Consider the following 15345-nt stretch of genomic DNA (forward strand, 5'->3'; position numbering starts at 1 on the left):
TAGTTTTATGCTGAGTTAAGGTATTGCTGGAGGTAAAGCTTTCATTTAACCTATGGACAAAATCAATGGTAATTTAATTCACTTTTTGCTTAACTTTTGGCACAAAGTATTCCCTCTAACATGCTTTCAACAAAATACAACTGACATAGAAGCCCAAGATAGCATTTTCTCAAGACTTATTTTTTCAAATGCTTGTATAATTTAGTCCTACTTATCAGAAGTGAAAGGTTCAACATTTTACAATTGCTTTATCTTACTTGAAGTATTTGTATTTTACTTTACTTTATACTCCTACTTTCCAATATTTCACAAATAAATAAAGGTAACTTCTCACCCCGCTACTTGACAGTGATAGTTACTTCAAGGTCACTTGCTCTTACAGACTGGAAAAGGTCATTGACCCGACCTGCTCAGAGACCTGATCGTGTCGTCCAATAAGGTGAGGAGAATTTACATTACCTGAAAACAACAAAAGCATCAGACTGGGGTTGATATAAAGATATTTGAGGACTCCATCTGTACTAACTTTGATTAAATGTGTCTCTTCTTTAGACTGCTTGCTGCTACAGTCTTATGAGCACTATTTACCACATCGGCTCCTCAACTCAACGTGGTAAGACAATCCATTTTTGTTTATCCATTAAATTTAAATGACATATAAGTTTATGTTTTATTGAGAAAGTCAGACACAAACATAAATCCGGCCTGACACACACTTACTCACTGTTGTCTTGTAACAGATATGTTTTAAGACCATGCAATTATGCTTCCTCACCCTTTAGGACACTACAACTGTGACGGGGTGGATCCAGATGTTGGACTTGAGGACCCAACTGACCGCTGGTTCACTTATGATGACTCAAGGGTTACAGAAACAAGCAGGTGACTATGTGTGACTGGCGGAAAGAAACTGCCTACATCCTGTGCTGCAGCAGACAGGTAAGAGATAAACACTATACGGTGCATTGAGGTTAAAAAAGACAGTGAATATTTTTAATCTCCTGGTTTAATCCATACCAAATAATCATATTTTTAAATGTTTTTTTCTAAGTAGTGTGTGTCAAAATGAATTTATAAAGTAGTAAATACATCTGTAAATTAATATAGTGGAGTAAAAAGTACAAAAGTTGCTTTAAAAATATAGTAGGACAGAAGTATAAAGTAGTATACAATCATAATACTCGGGTACCTCAAATGTGTACTTATGTATAAAACTTGAGTAAATGTACTGAGTTACTTTCCATCACTGGTTAAACGTACTTGCATGTTCTGATTTCAGGTCATAAATGAAGCAACGTCAACATACCAGGTTTTGCACTGCACTCTTTTTTGAAAATGTTCATCGCAATGAAAAAAAAGCTCCATGTTTACACAGTGGTACAGTTCTGACATCTATACAGCGCACACCCTGATCTGGTTTTCATGTTTTCTACACATCAAGTTGAAAAAGGAGAGGACATAACAAGATAAAACAATTCAGGGATAGGGAGGGCAAGTGCTGGACTTTATTATATTAACTGTCATTACTAAGTCTACTGATTCATTGTATATTGGTATGTTCAGAAGGGACTATTGGCCCCTGGACATATTCACATTATCAAATCTGGCCCTCAAGTTCGGACACCCCTGATCTAAGTGCTCCAAACTCACCACACACTCATTGTTAAGGCAGCAATGTGTATCACCAAAATGGATATCTTTTGAAATGTCTGTCACTGATCTATTGTAAACAACTAATGAAGTGTAAATGGAGTTTAAATGAAGACATGAAGAGACATACTTCCCCATGTTTGCTAAAACACGGCGTTATTCAGCCTTTCAGAGTATTCATATGTTGTCTGTTCATAGCATGAAGGGCAGCCACTCCTTTAGGTAATAGCAGTGGGGGAAGTTGAGAAGACCTTTGAAGTGTGACTCCCGGCAGCAGAAGCAGTCGGGATTCAGAGCTGTTATGCTGGATAAATATCCAAAAGCACAATAACCCTTTCAGCAAACCACACGGGGGTGGTCAATGATTTCATGAACTTTCTCTGGAGTTTGTTTTATTTTGGGTGTATTCAATTACTCAAAGTTAAGTCCATGATCAGAAAAAAAAGGTAAGAAGCAAAAAAGCCTCTGTCAAAAGAAAAATACACATGGTTGATCTTTCCCTTTAAATTGTATATTTGTTTATTTACTTTGAATGTTGTATACAAACTGAGAAGTGTTATTGACACCACAACTGCTTCTGGCATCATTGAAAAAAATAAAGGACATGCATGAAGTGAATCCACAACATCTGATTTTTCCCCTGAGGTTGTTGAGAATGTGTTTGATATTGATTCACACAGCAAGAAATGTGATATATTGAGGTGTGCTGTCTGCATCAGGCAATTAAAATCACATCAATCAATGACATTTAGTCCCACTGGTGTGAAATCCTAGAAAATAAGAAATATATAACAAAATATTTCTTATTTCCTGTCGACATCTCCAAGCATGACTTTAATAATAATGTTTACAGATCTACTATTTGAAATAGGAAAACTATTACAGCTTGTGAATCTATTTTTCTAATTTCTACTTGGAGATGCAGAGACACATACTGAGAGCTGTTTCCACCTGAGAAGGGCATTGTTGATAAATGTAATTTACACACAAATGTAAAGTGTGGCACAGAGAGGCATTTCAAATGTTAAATGAAGGTCTTCAACAGTCTTGGAGCATTCAAACTCGTTATTTTAAATGTTGCAACCCAATACTACAGAATCAAATATTAAGTGGACTACATGCAGTTTTGTGGATGAATATAAAGTTTAGTGAGGAGTCATGAAGGCTAAGTGGGTTCATTTGTATTGCTGGGGAATTGTTGTCAAATATCTAAGTCTCTCCAGGGCACAAACAGAGAGTTAATAAAAGTGATAGTGCAAGCAACAGGTGACAACACAATAAAAGTCAATTAGCTTAATTAACACCAAAGTCAGCAAGTGAATTCGGATAAACACATTGTAATCAATGCCATTGATACAGTGTTACAGATGATCAAAACCAGTTGGAGCTGATATGACTATTAATATACTAAGTGTGTTGCTGCTGCTTTTGCTGCTGTACCTTGTTTGGTTTTCTTGGCAGAGCTCCAGGTATGTCCTCCTCAGAAACAATGCTTTTAATTGGTAATTGCTGCACCACTGGCACAAAGGTGAAAATAGAAGGCACTCCTATTGAAATCTGTAAAAACAGAGGAACACATCGTCCACATGCTAATTATTTTTGAAAGCACAAAAACATGTTGACTTACATTGCAGTAAATGATGAGCCAAGCAAAAAGAAACGTATTTTCTTCTTCTTTTTTTTTATGTAGAGAGCCACTTAAAATCTAGGTTTCAGTCATTCCTAATGTTTTTTTCTAACAGTTAAATACCTCTGAATTTCAGATTGAGAATATCTAATGTTTCTCTGCTTCTCAGGCTCTGTTACCCGCCACTAATGAACCATCATCACACACACACACAGATCAGGCAATTTAGAACCCTGCAGCTCAAAGCCCCGGCAAACCCAGACTCATAGACCAGTAATGAGTTACAATTAAATCAGCTCACATTTTCATCTGCACAAAGAAACAAATATGCTATTTGTGTCAAGCTGTTACAACGGTCACTTCAATGTGTTTTGTCAAGCTGTTGTTTCAGCACATAATGAAGAACTACAATTTCCGCCTCACAGTTGTTTGCCTCGACCAACCAGTGAAGATGCACTTTACATCCACCACTTCATCATTTCATCTTTTGGACATACAGTATGTGTGAAATTGTTACAATTTTGTCAGTAAAACTGGAGGTATGGCCAGAAACATATTTTCTGAGGTAAGCGGTGACCTGGACCTTTGTCCCTTGACCACCAAACTGGTCAAAGTGGATGTTGATGTACAATTTGAAAGCATTTTGCCTTTAAGTCCCAATCTACGCTTTTATAGTGTTGCTTCATGAATGGCTTGTGTTGAACTGTGAAAGCTCTGTCGGTACTGTATGTGCTGTATTCATTTTCTCACATGATGGGAACAAGTTTTTTATTATCCAGACAGCTGAGAATTGTACTTTTTTTTTGCCAGACAGACATTTGATGTCCTGGGAAATGTGGGAAATGGGCATTTAGTAAAACCACTTAGGTGTTGACACCCTGGGTTAAGCAACAGGTCCATACTGTGAAATCTCTGAAATGTCTACAGAGGTCACCTATTACATGCAGCTCTTTGCCTTTGACTACACAACAGCATTCACACTATCAGCAGTGATGTGTCAAGGGCTGCCCACAGGTGCTAAAATGTATGAAGAGGTGGTGTTCTGAACTGTGTCAATATACGAAAGACAAACACCTCATCTCTGTGCTTATAATTGTGCTGGAATTAGAGCTGTACATACTGTATTAACTACATTTAGGAGTAACATCACTATATTTCCCATTTCTAAGCTTACATTTTCTGCAAAAGATTGCATCTCTGCATACTTTGAACCGTGTTAAGCAATGTAAATGTTTTGGATTTGTTGACAGTTTCAACAGCCTTTCATGGTCTGTATTTTCCATACAAATTCTCCCTGCCGCAATCAAAGCCCAATCACAAAACTTCTCTTGCTCACTAATCAGCCTCTTCTCTCTGCAGTGACAGGTCATCTGTCAACTGTAAGCTGGAGGCTAAGGGCACTGATATTTCCCATGCTAATCAGGAGAGGTTATTGTAGCGCATACTTCAGACACTATTAAAAATAGATCACATAGCCCATGCAGTTTGATGTAGACACAGTCAAAGAATCAGCCTATAACTTTCTTTTTCACCTTCCATCTCTCATTTTCACTGCATTTCAACCAGCCAATCCCGCTCTAGTTAAATATGGCAAGAATTTAAAAAATCAGTTACAAAAGATGATTACCAACTTCATTTTTATAACGGAAAACAACATGTAACCTATTATTTCAATAACATGCTGTAGCTCCTACTGGAACTATTTTAGTTCATTTAAGTTTCAAGAACAGTTGTTTATTATGTCTTATTTTGTGCCTAATGCAAGATACATTTAATTGCAAATCACATGCTGGTCCTATAGAATGACTTAACTCAAAGATAGTTACACAAAGTTCTGCTTTTAACAAATACAGTAGTTATTGTTAGGTAAATGTATTCGTATTGTACACGGTTTTTTTTTCATTTTGGTTTGTTCTTTGGTTGTTTCTTTCGGGTTTGATGTAATATTATGCCTTTTCAACAGGTGGAGCATCAATCCTGCTGCACTTTGCATGTTAACTGCCCATTCCTAGCTGGTGATAACCGTACACACACGTGACATTCTTAACTAAAGAATAAAAGCACAGCCATTATGCAGATCACAGAGATGAGGAAAAAAGCTGCTCACACTTTTGTTTTTTTTATACATCAAGCAAATCATGTTCCTTCAGGACAAGGGCCAAGATGCATGACCGACGTAGATAATGGCGCATACATTGTGAGAAGTGTTTCTTTAATAATTTCCAAAATTAATCAACATAAACATTGAGCACAGGGGGCTCATACATATGGAAATACAAACACAATATACACAAAGAAGGAGAAAAATAACATGAGGGAGAAGGTGTTTCTGATGTGAATATGATCTGGATTATTCCTATAGTATTTCTGGTTAATGTATTTCAGAAAAATGGGGGACAGAGACTAGATATGCAGTATTCTCTGTAACACTGCCAGGGATGAAGTTTAATTAGTTAAATTTTACACAAATGTTAAACACTACATTTCAAAAATATTGTACTTTAAGAGCCACTACATTCATTTCAAATCTATCTACAGTATGTTACAGATTGATATGATATTTAATCAAACATGAGATATGTTAAATATCTGAATTTATACCATATTTGATAACTACAGTAATAAATAATATGAATTATTTTCTTTTTTGTTGATTTGCATGAGTACTTTGTTCATTTAATTGGATGGATTTCATTGGGGTGTAAGCTGAAATCTGAGATACAAACTGAGCTAGGTATTTATAAAAATATTTTGGTAAAGGAGTAGTGCTTAAGAACTCATCCATACTCCTAAAATGTTATTAATTGAGAGTCGGTTTCTGTGTTTGCTGGCTATCCTTGCTTTGTTGTCTTAATTATATCTTTTTGTTTGACATGTTACAATCGAAACTAAATCTATATCTTCTTCTATCACTTCCCTAATCATATACAACCCATTTCCTATGTGAACCATATCGTAGTTTCTAAATCTGAAGGGTGAAGATATTTGTCTCAGAGACACCAGTGTATATTTAATGAGCTATAAATAAAGGGAAGGAACAAACGCCTCACTTAAAATAATCTTGAGCCATCTTATAAACTTGTTTATGTATTTCTGCTCTTACGCAACCTCCTTGTTTGCATGTCTTCTGTAGTCAAAGCAGAGTAAGTTTATACTGTGAAAGGTCAAAGCAAGCATTTCCTACTTGCCCACCGGAGCCCTCTTGAACGTTTAATTGCGTTGAGTTTTGCCGAGGTCATACCGTCCTCGTAGATCACATTTCCAGACACCAGTGACTCAATGTGCTACATGTCGCTTCCCTGCTAGCGTGCTATCACTCAGTTATTTCTTGTGGCATGTCTGACCTGGGAACGAATACAAGCAGCACTAAATCATTTTCTGAAGGAGACCACCCTATGTGGAGAGGAGACCTTTTAAAGGGACACTCATAAAGAGTGAGCACTCATAAAGTGACAAATAAAGAAAACATACAACTGAATGAATGCAAGCAACTTCTGTAGAAGCTGCTATACATATTATGAGTTCTACTAGAAGTGGCCCTTAAAACCTTTCACAAATCACATTCATTTCTGTCTGTCTGCCCTTGATGAAGCTCAGTTCAGAGTTCTCAGCTATTCTTTTTTCTAAAGAGTAAGTACACAATCGCTGCAGTAAATCTGAAGCCGCTGGGCTCCACAGATGTTAAAATGCATGTCTGAGTAGCTCACGTTGTGCCACAGTGAAGCATAAACAGTTGGGTGTGCCAGTAAGTAAAGAGTTTAATTACAGACAAACACACTACCCCTCCCTGCAGAGTAGATATGGGAAGCAAATATAGCCCGCTGTCAGCTGCCACTGAGCACATCGGGCTAACTCTCTTAGATCATAAACCAAGGATATGATTCCAAGTCTCATACACAACAACAACAACAACAACAACAACGATGACGACAATGACAACGACAACGACAACGACAACGACAACAACAAATAAGGCACATTTTGCAATCAATTCCTGGTATTTCAAGAGCAGTAAATACAAAATGCCAGTTTGTTTAAATTAGTATATCTATATAAAACATCATAAAGGTATCTTTATGACCTTCTGGTGCAGTGATAAAAAGTTGGCATAAAAGTGAAACATATACTTAAATGAAATTTATAAACTCTGAAAATGTGTGTTTACATTAATTCTTGTAACTTGTAGGATTTTCTGTTTTCCCGATGGCAATTTGGTAACTGTTTTTCATCCTTGTGTGACAAGAATACCAGGATAAGTATCAAATAGCTGCCGGCTGGGTATAAACGGTGTCTATGTGTTTATGTGTGAAAGCCCGGAAGGTTGCAGCGGGTGTTAGAAGGCTCAATGGGAGAGTCAATAGTGCAGATGGATTGAAATCTTATGTATTTATGGTTTATTTTCTCTGTAGTTAGCTTTGAGGTTCAGATCTTCATTGAAAGCTATAAACATTGTAACTGCAAAGGTCTGTGGAAAGTAAAGGCAGGTCAGAGATATTACTTCAACTTTACAGCAAAATCCCCCAAAAGAGCCTTTTAATCATTGTGCATATTTTCAATAGAAACACATCTTTTCCTGACAACTCTTACCTTCCCCAGACTATTCTTCAAACCATCCATTTCTGATTTAAATTCATGTCCCTCCAGAAGTGTATTGCTTGTTTCCAGGATCCAGGAAAAAAAATAATCAAAGTTTAAAAATGGATCAAAGCAGATACGGATAAAGCAAGCTGCACACCTTTAAGCCCCTCTTGCAAAGTTCAAAGTGTATTACGGTTGGGGTGTGTATCACCCTGCAGATTTCCTTTTATAGACACATAATAGCTGCAAATAGCTTGCAGACAGCAGTCAGCCTGCTGGGCACCAGAAACAATGTTCATGCTTGGAGCGCCAAAAACCCAACACAATGTCTCTGGATAGTTTTATTTTTCTTATTTGACTAAAATCAACTTAAATTGTCTGAGGGTTGTGTATTACTTTTCAGCGTGGGGCTTTTCATACATTTAATAATGCACCTGTCATGACTGACCTCATATTGTACAGACCAATATCTTGGCTGACTGAGCTCAGATCATAAATAAGACAGGTGGAGAAGATGGTATCGATTGCACAATGCTGCTGAGAATATGAGTGCTGGAGAACAAACATTTGTACTTTTTTTCATTAAAATGTTCATATGAAATGTCAAAGGTTTGCTGTGAAAACCATGCATTGCGTGGTGAAGCAGTTGAACTGACAATATAGATAGAAAACTAAATTATCTCTGAACTTGCGTGTCTGAGACATATTGTGTTTTCAAATCCATAACAACAAGGTGTCCATTTAGTCTTCAGATAATACAAACCCCTGCCAGCGAGAAGACTGACGTGACAAATATATCACGGCATGTTTTCAATAATGACTTATCGGGGGGGCTTGAAACAAATTCATTCACTTGCTTGTTTGAGGCGGCATCAACTTCTCTGTTCCCTTATCAGTGAGAGAAAGCAGACCTCTGGAGTGGATGCTAATCCTTTAAGTACACTACATTCTTCATTCCTGTCACAGCTGTTCTTGTCTATTTCCACTCTGCCACCCCCCGGTCTCACAGTGGCAGCCACACGGAGAGAACAATCACAATAAGAAAAAGCATACGCCTGTTCCTCGGGATAAAATGATCTGACTGGTCCCTGAAATATAAAGTTTTAAATGTTTTTGAGCATCACATTTTAAGTATATTGATAGCAGCTTACCTAAATGACATCCTCTTAACTACATGATTTTCCTATAATCCGGTTTCCACTAATTTATATTCAGGATCTGTTGAAATGCCAGAAAGTCACAGCTTTGATTTCTGGCATGCAGTATTAGCTTTTAGCCTCAAGGAAGTTCTCTGCTCCTGGGACGATAAATTATTTGTGAATGAAAGCCAGTAGAGATAAGCCTCAAATGTGCAGTATTTATCATTATGTAATGAGATATGCTTAACACCCCCCAACCCCCCAAACAGAGTAGCAAAACTTATCAAATACAAGTCTGTGAAACTGATTTGAGACAAATAGTTCTCTGCTGATAAATAGATGAACATGTGCTGATGCATGAAATAGCATATTAATGGTGAACAAATTTGAGCTTGTGTCCAGTAATTATGCATGTTATAACGATCAACACTAGATGAACCAGACAGAGAGCACAGACCAAAGGAACGAGAAGGACTCAAAGAACATGGCTGATGCAAGCACTTTTTGACTCTTCTCTTCATAAATAATGTCTCCGGGAGAGGGACAAATACGGAACAAACGCTACAGCATGGTTTGAAAGACACTTTGTAGCACATTCCTAAAATCTGCACATTGGCTCAGTTATGTAAGATGATGACAGCTGATTTTGCCAGATTCAATTAGAGTTGTCTCTCCCTGGCAGAATTTATCAACTGCAGCTTGCTAGCTAAACCCAGCAACATTTGCTCCATGATTTGATTGAGAACTATTAGTCTATTTTTTCCCATTTACAATACAAGAAAAAAGGTTTAGGATGACGACACTTCATTTTCTGCACATAAAATAATCTTTGGTAATTAAGTAAACTCTTTCAAATCCATAAGAGCAGGCCAGAGCGTTAGCGTTAGCCTGTTATTCTCCTGGATCAGTTTCTAGGCTAGGGAACTTTTATTTAAAATGTAATAAGTAAGTTATTCGTTTAAGAAGTAGGCATACTTCTTGGTCATGGTAATTTTGCTCAATGTCTGTGGGTAGTAAGCTACTTAGATATTTTGCAGCATGTGTGTCTGCAAACAATTATTATTATGAATAATTATGGAATAACAAAAAATGTGTGCACATGCATGCATGTTAAATGGAAATATTATTTTCAACATTTTTTAGCATAACAAAACAAACACTGGTTGTAAAAATAATTTTCCTAGAGGCCAAGTTTTATTACAGTCATCAAAATCCTGGCTCTTTCTCCTTAGTTCCTCCCACTGACTTTATATGAATGCCTCTTGAGACAGACATACACTCAAGTCTCCCAATATGAACCGGGGCAGCCAGTAATTGACTGGATTGATTCTCGCACACTGGATGTGCTTTCCAACAAGTTGTGTCCCTAGGTTATTATCACCCAGCAGAGAGTCATCTCTGCAGAGCATCACTGATCAAACAAGTAGTCATTTCCGTGCTGGTGTATTTGGTCAAGAGCAAGACTATGGGGGAGAACACAATAACAGGAACATTTAACAAACAATTTGGTCCTGTACAATAACACTGCAAATGACAACCTCGAAATATCTGTCAGAAAAACCCCTTCCTAACACACTGCCAACAGAAATTGATCGGATTGATTGTTTTTGCAACACTAAAACATAATAGCCGTCAATTTAGCAGGGGAGTAAATTCCGGTGTGGACTTGATTGTTATGCAGCTGAAAGAAAAGTAAGGCCTCTAGGAACAACATATTTGTGCTTTATTGTGAACGTGAACACAGAACAATAAACTGTTTTTGCTGTGAGATTGAAAGAGCTGTGAAACAACACAAAGCAAGTCATGAAAAGCAAGATGTCCTGCTTTTTCTTTTCAAGAGGCAGAGAGTGTAATCTCATGAATCTGAATGTTGTGTGAGGGAATTAAGTTAATTCTGCTTCAGGACCCAGCAAGAAGCAGACTCCATGCTGTGCAATCTGTTGCACCGTGTGGCATTTTATCTCGGTACAGACAGATTAAAACTTTGAGTGCTTCACACTGTCATGGGCGGAGACACATTTTCAGTCAGCACATCCATTGTTTACAGAACAGTGGTGTGAAGCACAGGTAGCCAGCAGCATTAAATGTTTAATTGATTGTATTTAATATTATGACATGTAATTCATTTGGGCATCTTTGGCATGATTTCCAGTCTCGGTTCTATTTAGTTGTACAGCGAAAACTCTGTGTTTTAGTATTAAAAATAACTCTAAAATCACTAAATGTTGCTAGCAGCAATTAAATCTGTTTTTCCAGCAGTTTGGAAATTAACATTACAAAAGAAAGAGCTGGGTTATAGCAGTCTATGTCCTTCAATTATGTCGACCTGCACACTGGTCAAGGTGGGTAGAAAGCGCTGTCAAAACAGTATGGGTGTGAGTCATGGATTTCAGAGTTATGTAACGTCTCTCTGCTGGTGATCTGTGTCAAAAGCTCCACATCTTCATCTGAGGTAGAGGGATGAGTGAGAATAATCCGAGGGATCTGTCAGATAATGGTCAGAGAAGGAAACAGGATTCGGGAGGAGAACAAACAAGTTATTTGATACAGTTCTGAAAAATAAATTACTGATATTAGCCACCAAAAAAAGAATGTGTTTTTACTGAGGGAGAGGATAAAATGAGGCGAATTCAATGTAACATTTTAAGAGTGATATCTTTACTGAGGAATGCATTTGCTTACTGTCATTGTGTGTTTCCCTCCTGGAAGTGAATCATTTTTCATCAATGTCTGCGCCTTCGGTTCAGAAAAGTCCCTGCTCAGCTCGCTATACAAATCAGACTGAAACACAGAGAGACAAAGAGAAAACAACGGTAAAAGGCGGATTTCTTTTGAAGGCGTAATTCCCTTTTGACTTAAGGTAGATGTTGGGTACAAGTCATTGTATTGCAAGTGCTCAAATGGGGTCTCAAGCCAGGACATCCAATTCTCTAGTGTCAAAACAAGTCCCAAGTTAATGCATTATAACAAGTATTTTTCAATTAAAAGTTGAAAAAAGTGTTTTTTTGATTTTGTCAAGTCAACCCCAAAGTCATTAAATGTGTGACTCGAATCTAAGTTATCTGAAACAAGTCCACACCTCTGGTTTGATGCACATTACGGAACAAACTGTAAAACAAATCCTCTGTTTGTGCTGTGATTGGAGAACAGCACTCACAATGCCATTGCCGTTGCAGACCGATTTTTCAATCTTCTTGGAAAAACAGAAATCTGTGTTCTCCATATTGGGCTGTTTGCCTCTCTGGCTCCCGCCTTCTTGGCTGCACGGCTGTCGTCTTGTCACGTCCCAAAGATCCTTGTGCTCCCCCGGGTCACACAACTCTCGAGGTAGCAGCCTCTCTCTGAGCACTTTCATCTTGATGCAGCTCCCAGCATTCCTGAGGGCAGTGACTGCCCCATGGTGGGTCACCAGCTGCATATTGAGGCCATTGACCTGGAAGGCAGTGGTCACATTAAACTTTCAGGGGTCAGTAAAAGTAGGATCAGGAGTTAGAGGTGAGACATTAAATCACGCACTCACACACAGCATAGATTATCTCCAAATAGCATGGCTGTTCAAGTCAAGTTGATTTTATTTATGAATCTCAATGTAACACACATTGTCCTCACAAAGAACAGACCCTAAAAATAATTACTTTCTCTGCCAATAAACATCTGAACATTTATTCTCATTTGCTTGTTTTTTATTTGTAAGCTTCATATTGGGGTTGCGGTTGCCTAGCAGTGTCCTCTCCTGGTACTATGATGCCCTCCATTGGTCATAACAGAAACACCAGTAGGAGGTAAGTTTCATAATGATGTTCATGCAGCAAGTAAAAAGTGAAAGTATTTCACACGCTTAATTTGGTAATGGACAGGAAGTAACAAACATGAGTTAACAAATATATAAAAAAGTATTCCAAGCCTACCTCAAGCAATCTATCTCCAACAAGGACCCCAGCCTTTTCTGATGCCCCCCCTTTATTGACTCTGGAAATAAAAATACCCTGAAAGGAAATGGACACGTTAGATAGTAAATGGGTTGAAATAACAAATATGCTTTAAACAAAAAGTGCAAAGTTATAATTTGAATGTGTTGTTTGGTTTCATTTAGTTTATCAGCACAAATAAAGTGATAGAAAGGACACACACACACATGCTAAGCACACTGAGTATTGTACAGGTGTTCCCTTTTTAATATTAAACTTGTGAAATACAAGTAATGTGCATATCTGTATGGAGAGGGAAGGTAATTCATAGCATATAGTCCAAGAGTTGTAAGAAAATTAAAACCCTTTTGTAGCCTTTGATTATGAATGGCCTTTAGGGTTCATTACTGAGAAGTTACATAAAACATTGTATAGGCTGCTTTTGAAACGATACAGATACATGTTTGGATTATATCAAAGTTGGAAATAGTTCATAGGTAGAATTTATTGAACAGGGTAGCCAATGGCTATTTGATGTATGTGTTAATCTTAAATAGTGTATTGTTTAATTGCTCAAGGTTTCTTCTCATTATCTTCAGCCAAATGATCACACTTGTTGCAAGAGATCTTCTGCACAAGCACTTACCTCATCTTGGTCTTGGTAAGGCATCGAGCCTATCCCACCAGCAATGCTGATTCCCAAACCACCACTCTGGCCGGACACTTTGATCTGTAACTTAGAGGAAATTGGAAATGAAAGGCTAGAATCTATGTATATCTTAAGCCTGAGTGAGGTAACTCAAACATCAAAAAATTACATCAGCAATAATTTGCCACAATCAATACAGCCTCCAGCAGCCCCTTCTAATGCAGCCCCACAGAGGTAGATCAACACTGAAGAAGACACAGCGTGCAGTTACTCTTAATGACGCTTCAGAGGCGAAGGATTCCTGAGGAAGGGCCGTCTCCGTCACTGAAGAACACTTCCCTGTGATAGAGGAGATCATTAGGTCGGTGCTGGGGTCTCCATGGTGACTGGATCCTGCATTAGGAGCTCTGTAATGCTGACACTTCCTCCCGTCTCGGGTTTCAATCCTCTGAGGGCAAAACCATCCTGGTATGGCATCGCTCTCTGCTGGCAGCTGGCCTGCACCATCCTGGTGATAAAAAATGTATCCAAAACAGCCGTGGATGTTTCACTTTGAATTCAATCACAAGACATTGAATACATATCAGGGATTAAAACAGATGGAGCCTTGACTTAAGGTCCCCAATATGTCTTATACTTATTCAACTGATTTCTAAGAGTTTATAGATGTATGTACATATATAACATTGATGCCTGTGTCGTCTCTGAACAGATGACATGTTTTGTGAGTTTGCATTTGATAAAAGGAGGTAATGATATGTTTAAATATATATATATAAAATGATGACATCTAGATTAAGTGTAAACCCGCAGCACGACAACAGTTGAGGATGATCAGCACGGTGATGAGAAGACACCTGAAGGGGAAAACAGACCTCCTCAGGTTGCTCTCTGTCCTCCGTGTCCTTCTCTGCACTGGGGGAGCGAGCACACTCTCCGGTGCTCGCCAGGTTCCTCGTCTGCTGACGCTGTTTGTTTCCCGCATGACCAAAGTCTGAGATCAGGGCCCAGTGTTGCCTACCAGAGCTGGGGGACGGGTTAGTATGAGGCTTTTGACACTCCTGGAGAAAGTCAGAGGACGCCGGCCTTTGCTGAAAATGTAATTTCAATGTAAGATATTGATGGAAAAAAGAAGTGACAATTTTGGATGAACACCTTGATAAAATCATGTCCATCAGACAGTACAACTTATCAAAGCTGACCCTAGAAAACACTCATTCTTTCCAGGAGGGAAGCATGATATTCGAGACAAATTCACCAATAAAATCCTACTTTTTTTTTTCAACATGCAAGTTTATATTGTTGCACCAGGGGGCTGCGTACAATTGCAATACTGTTACGGTATAATTGTTTTGAAAAGCTTAAAAGCAGTCAAGCTAGAACACTGATATGAAAGGCTTGATTTGTCTTTTTTTCTGCCTTTTTGCCTAAATGTTTCTTTTGTCGCTTCTTTAGGAGGCGCAGAAAGAGAGAGATGATCTGTTCTTTAACCTAACTGATAACTCAAACACCACATTTTTCATTTTCAAACTGAAATGTACAATGATATTTAAATGAAAGTGCATGTGCAACAAACATGTTAATACTGTTGTATATATACACATTCATTTTTTAATCTCCCAGAGGCAGTACAACATGCAGCACGTGCAGGGTAGACAAGTCAAGTATGGCGCATGCTGGCAGAGCTTTGCAGAAACATCGAGCACCGCTGGACAGACAGAAGCGATGGAAGGAGGTCAGGAAATGGAATATCTGATTTGTTTCCTCAAATCAAACCACTTTAACTCAGAGTTT

At 38.1% G+C, this 15345-nt stretch overlaps 2 protein-coding genes across 6 annotated transcripts in view; both read right to left on the reverse strand.

Annotated features, from left to right (window-relative positions):
• mlip (muscular LMNA-interacting protein) overlaps positions 1-8060 on the reverse strand; it is a 30086-nt gene extending 22026 nt beyond the window's left edge. For 3 of the 5 annotated variants that reach the window (XM_063874405.1, XM_063874403.1, XM_063874401.1), the window contains exons 1-2: positions 7865-8060; positions 3091-3207 (exon numbers count right to left, since the gene is read on the reverse strand). In XM_063874405.1, coding sequence (XP_063730475.1) covers positions 3091-3207; positions 7865-7894 — 147 coding nt within the window. In that variant the 5' untranslated portion in view covers positions 7895-8060. Of the gene's footprint in view, positions 1-3090; positions 3208-6461; positions 6555-7864 lie in introns of those variants that run through there. The other 2 variants (XM_063874404.1, XM_063874402.1) reach the window with 2 other exon arrangements.
• A 2636-nt stretch (positions 8061-10696) lies between these two features.
• On the reverse strand, positions 10697-15321 carry LOC134858493 (protein scribble homolog). The gene is made up of 7 exons (XM_063874426.1): positions 14427-15321; positions 13823-14059; positions 13549-13638; positions 12903-12980; positions 12152-12427; positions 11677-11775; positions 10697-11478 (listed from the first exon to the last, which is right to left on the reverse strand). Exons 1-7 carry the CDS (start codon positions 14724-14726, stop codon positions 11332-11334), a joined length of 1227 nt encoding a protein of 408 aa, XP_063730496.1. The 5' UTR covers positions 14727-15321; the 3' UTR covers positions 10697-11331.
• Positions 15322-15345: the final 24 nt, after the last annotated feature.

The sequence above is a fragment of the Eleginops maclovinus genome, chromosome 22 (assembly GCF_036324505.1).
Source record: "Eleginops maclovinus isolate JMC-PN-2008 ecotype Puerto Natales chromosome 22, JC_Emac_rtc_rv5, whole genome shotgun sequence".
Taxonomy (NCBI): domain Eukaryota; kingdom Metazoa; phylum Chordata; class Actinopteri; order Perciformes; family Eleginopidae; genus Eleginops; species Eleginops maclovinus.

Excerpts from the sequence above, each read along its gene's own strand:
- LOC134858493 (XM_063874426.1), bottom strand. The coding sequence starts at position 14,726 with ATGGACATGATTTTATCAAGGTGTTCATCCAAAATTGTCACTTCTTTT. Across the intron at positions 14,060-14,426 it reads ACAGAGAGCAACCTGAGGAG|GATGGTGCAGGCCAGCTGCC; the intron begins GTCTGTTTTCCC and ends TTTTATCACCAG. Across the intron at positions 12,428-12,902 it reads TTGGAGATAGATTGCTTGAG|GTCAATGGCCTCAATATGCA; the intron begins GTAGGCTTGGAA and ends ACTGCCTTCCAG.